At 33.9% G+C, this 5,000-nt stretch overlaps 1 protein-coding gene across 2 annotated transcripts; it reads left to right on the forward strand.

Moving 5' to 3' along the window:
• Positions 1–921: 921 nt before the first annotated feature.
• On the forward strand, positions 922–3,153 carry LOC135203507 (uncharacterized). 2 transcript variants are annotated; one of them, XM_064233235.1, is made up of 2 exons: positions 922–1,396; positions 1,552–3,153. In XM_064233235.1, the coding sequence occupies exons 1-2, from the start codon at positions 1,337–1,339 to the stop codon at positions 2,455–2,457; spliced, it is 966 nt and encodes a 321-aa protein (XP_064089305.1). In that variant the 5' UTR covers positions 922–1,336; the 3' UTR covers positions 2,458–3,153. The 2 variants fall into 2 exon arrangements, with proteins under 2 accessions (XP_064089305.1, XP_064089306.1); XM_064233236.1 differs by having other exon boundaries at positions 927–1,396; positions 1,555–3,150.
• The last annotated feature ends 1,847 nt before the right edge of the window (positions 3,154–5,000 follow it).

A 5,000-nucleotide genomic window follows, 5' to 3' on the forward strand; every position in this document is an offset into this window, starting at 1 on the left:
CACACAACAAAATGTGAAGTATAACATATATCTGTCCATATTTTTCTTATGTATTTGATTTCTTGATCGAAATATTGGAGACTAACAATTGCTTGTAAAACCATAAAAGAAAAAAATTATTCTTTGATATTAAGATGGCCCTAACAAAAATGGGTATAAATTAAGTTGTTGGTTGGTTTTCTATAACGATTGAATTTGTATTGTAATGGTTTTCTATGTATTAAAACATCTAAGAAAAGGAAGAAATTGTCTTTTTCTAATTCTAGAATAAACATAATTGATGGAACCTGGTTAATTAAATTAAACAGTAAAATATTTACGTCAATACCAGCAGGCAAAACAGCTAAAATATTATCACCATAACTATACTACTTTAAAGGAATATGACTGATATTAGGTAAATAGCGTTTTTCAAAGAATTCCATATATAAGTTTCAGAGTAGTGGTGATAAAGGGTTTCCCATTGCCATACTAAATAATTGTCGATAAAATTCACCATTGAATATTGCAATCAAAAATTACAAACTATAGTCGATTCATTTAAGGTAGATTCTTGCGCCTACGAGACGTTTGTTTGGCGGCCTCTGATTGGCTGGTAGCGGGAGGCAGACTGCTCGCTCAGTGGGTCATATTTTCGTTTGTAGCTTAGAAAACTAGCAATATGTTTACATTTCTTCATTTATCTCACGTTTTACAAAAGATAGGAAAGTTTTGGTCATACCAAAGGATTCGGTATTAAATGTACAATTAAATAATCTTTTCCTGAAATCAATAAGTTAAAATACAAAGGAATTACAACGAGTAGAAGTGAAGGGAGAAACATTTCATTTTTTATACCTGTTTTTATTCATCATCGGATTTTGCATAATTCATGAGATCAAGATAAAATAAAATCTTGTGTTATTAAACAATAAAATCACCCTGAATACGCTGGTGCTTTCAGATTTTAAATGCGTGTAATATGTAAAGAGAAAATGATGAATATGTCTTATTATGTTGCATCCGTGCTTGACTCGGTTTGACAGTAGTGCCGAGAGACGCAAGATTTCGTGGGTCTGGTCCTCTCAGCTAGAGCCGTTCGCGTGTTGGCAGTTGCCAATTGGCGATATGAGAAGTTTGCAGTTTCGAGACTATGTATTCACCGAATTATTATGTCATTACATTTTCTATAAATAATTGCATAGAATTCCCATTATGACTTTCGAACATTTTTACTCAAATATCATATATGTCCGTATTTCTGGACATATCTGATAAAAAAAGTAAATAATCAGATGGATGCATCTGGTATCGTTAGAGGTGTAGGCTGGCCGCGGGCGGGAAATTCAGTCCAGGAATGAATTTGAAATCTACGGACCTACTTCGCACTCTTCAGCTCATCCTTAGTTTTAATGAGGTTGGTTTCAATCCATCATATTGTTTTCTAATTTTCTTATATGAATATATTTTCAAACGAAAGAGATATCAGAGACTTAATTGAGTGATATGAAATAATAATCAGTGGAGCAATAAACAGCAACGAACTAAGCAAGATTTCTTTTTCTTTTCAAGCAGATGTCTCGAGATGACAGCACCATTCGTCGCACCGTTTCCAGATTTGCAAGTCAAGCTCGCAACATTATAATGAATGTTCATCGTTACTTCAGCTCACAGTGGGGAGCAGACTCAAGAAATGAAGTATTTGAGAAGACCGCCAAAGCTACAGGAGTGCCCACCAACACAGTGAAAAAAATCAAGCGACAGTCATCTGAGTGTGGTAACGTCCCCTTCGCTTCACCTGTATATCCCAGGAAGAGGATCCGAGTGAAGGACAAGGTGGATAGTTTTGAAAATGAGTGTATTCGGAAGGAGATTTTGTCTTTTTACGAGAGAGGAGAGCTCCCAACGTTAGATGCCCTACTGGAAAAAGTGAAGGAAGACCCGGTAAAGTTTAATGGTGGAAGAACAACGTTATGGAAAATTGTGAGAGGGCTTGGATTCCGCTACAAAAAAGTGACGAGTGGAAGAACAATTTTAATGGAACGTGATGATATAGTGGCAGCGAGAACTGAATACCTACGGTTAATTGAAAAGAATAGGAATTGTAGTCCAACTGAACGTAAACCTGAAGTATTCCTGGATGAAACTTGGATAAACCAAAATGAATGTGTACGTCAGTGTTGGACAACGGGTGAAGGCGAAATAGGACCCAAACTTAAGACTGGAAAGGGGTCAAGATTTATTGTGGTGCATGCGGGGAGTGAGAAGGGGTTTGTCCAAGATGCGCTATTGTTGTTTAGGTCAAAAAATGGTGCCAAAGGGGACTACCATGATTCCATGGACCATGAAAGGTTTTTAAAGTGGTTTAAGGAACAACTATTGCCTAATATAGAAGATAGATCTCTAATCATAATGGACAATGCTCCCTACCATAGCAAAATAGAAAATAAAGTGCCAACACAGCAACAGAAAAAGTGAAGTCATACAGTGGCTTTCTTCTAATAACGTCACCCACGACCCATCAGCAACAAAGCCAAAATTGCTGCAGATTGCCAAGTGTCACAAAGAAAAACAGAGGTATGTGATAGATGAGATAGCCCGTGCAAATGGTCATGATGTGCTCAGACTGCCACCATATTATTGTCAGTTTAACCCCATAGAACTTATATGGGCTCAAATAAAGGGGGATATCAGAAAAAATAACTCTAATGCAAATCAATCTTTGAAAACTGTTGAGCAGCTTACGAGACTGGCGATAGACAAAGTTACAACAGAAGACTGGAAGAAATGTTTTCACCACGTTAAGAAATTAGAAGATGATTATAGGAGGAAAGATGTTGCTAGAGAGCATATGTTTGAAAGTTTTGTTATTGACATTGGAGATGACGAAACTGACAGTGATGATATTGATATTAGGGAGGATGACACTGACAGTGATGATATATATCAATGATTTTACATTATTTTTTTTTTTAAGTTGAAGACCTAACAGTGTTTCTATAGTTTTCCATTTTTTAGATAGGCAATTTCATAACTACAGTATATCCATATGAGTTTCCTTTTTTTTAATATTTAATGGCATAACAATGTACATATCTGTTTATAAATTCTTTTTACTTAGTTTTAATAGAAAAAGGGATATCAATGTATCTTTATAATTTCCCATTCTTTTTGTTCCAATAGGTAATGACATGACTATGTATATATGTATGATTTTCCTTTATTTATTTTTTGAATAATGATGACGTAAGAAAATTTGTAAAATTTTAATTTCTTTTGTTCATATCGATAGCCTAATGACATACCAATGTAAGCCTACTGTGTATGACTTTCTCTTGTGTTTATGACATAATATATCTGCATGAATTTCCATTCTTTTTGTATAAAAAGATGAGGATATAACAGTCTTCTGATTAATCTCATTATCCTACATGTGCTATATATATATATATATATATATATATATATATATATATATATATATATATATATATATATATATATATATATATATTATAATATATACACAATTAATGCAGGGCTGTGGGAATGGTTACGGGAGCTATTCTAACTCAGGTATGAATTAAGTGATTCAAGAATAATCAACTACCTCAGGAGAAAACTAAGCAAATTTTTCCTAAACATTGTTGTAGACATGTTGTCAAGTGTAACATGTATATAAAGGAGATAAACATTCTGGTGTAAGAGTAACTCAAGCAATTCTGAAAAAGACAGTATATTATATTCGTTACATCGTCAACAAATTTTATGGTAAGAAATAAACATTTGTACTTTTGTTTATTGAGTGAACATATGAAAACCATAAGCTTTTGATGTTATTGGCCAGAGAAACAAGTTCTGTTATTTATCAGTGAGCCTCATAAAGCATGTACATTTCTCACTTAGACTAAATTGAAGCCAACACCCAGATGCATCCATCTGATTATTTACTTTTCTTTTATCAGATATGTCCAGAAATACGGACATATATAATACTTTAGTAAAAATGTTCAAAAGTCATAATGGGAATTCTATGCATTTATTTATAGAAAACGAAATGACATAATAATTCGGTAAATACATAGTCTCGAAACTGCAAACTTCTCATATCGCCAATTGGCAACTGCCAACACGCGAACGGCTCTAGCTGAGAGGACCAGACCCACGATAAAGATCTTGCGTCTCTCGGCACAACTGTCAAACCGAGTCAAGCACGGATGCAACATAATACGACATATTCTTCATTTTCTCTTTACATATTACACGCATTTAAAATCTGAAAGCACCAGCGTATTCAGGGTGATTTTATTGTTTTAAAACACAAGATTTCATTTTATCTTGATCTCGTGAATTATGCAAAATCCGATGATGAATAAAAACAGGTATAAAGAATGAAATGTTTCTCCCTTCACTTCTACTCGTTGTAATTCCTTTGTATTTTAACTTATTGGTTTCAGGAAAAGATTATTTATTTGTACATTTAATACTGAATCCTTTGATATGACCAAAACTTTCCTATCTTTTGTAAAACGTGAGATAAATGAAGAAATGTAAACATATTGCTAGTTTTCTAAGCTACAAACGAAAATATGACCCACTGAGCGAGCAGTCTGCCTCCCGCTACCAGCCAATCAGAGGCCGCCAAACAAACGTCTCGTAGGCTCAAGAATCTACCTTAAATGAATCGACTATAGTGAGTAAAATATACATAAACATACTTGAAAAAATATTGCAATGCTGAAAACTACTACTCACAATAATATGCAGATGCTACAAATAATTGCAATGCGCAGAAGAACTAAGCAATCAAATATCGAAATGAAGAGAGGTTAGGCGCAGCCATCCATAATTAATCTAGTTGTTATCGTCCTAACAAAAATTGATGCTTAAATTCTTAACTCAAAAGTAGGGAAAATCTTCAACGAATATCGCCAGGTCTTTATTATTCCATGATTAAAAAACCTTAACAGTATGACTAAATGCAAGTTGCAGCCATTATGTTACCTGAAATGTTAATATTT

Source organism: Macrobrachium nipponense, chromosome 36 (genome assembly GCF_015104395.2).
Source record: "Macrobrachium nipponense isolate FS-2020 chromosome 36, ASM1510439v2, whole genome shotgun sequence".
NCBI classification, from domain to species: Eukaryota; Metazoa; Arthropoda; class Malacostraca; order Decapoda; family Palaemonidae; genus Macrobrachium; species Macrobrachium nipponense.

Bases quoted from the DNA above. Each gene is read 5' to 3' on its own strand.
- LOC135203507 (XM_064233235.1), top strand. From the start codon at position 1,337: ATGAATTTGAAATCTACGGACCTACTTCGCACTCTTCAGCTCATCCTT. The intron at 1,397-1,551 runs GTTGGTTTCAAT...TTTCTTTTCAAG, and splicing joins TCATCCTTAGTTTTAATGAG to CAGATGTCTCGAGATGACAG.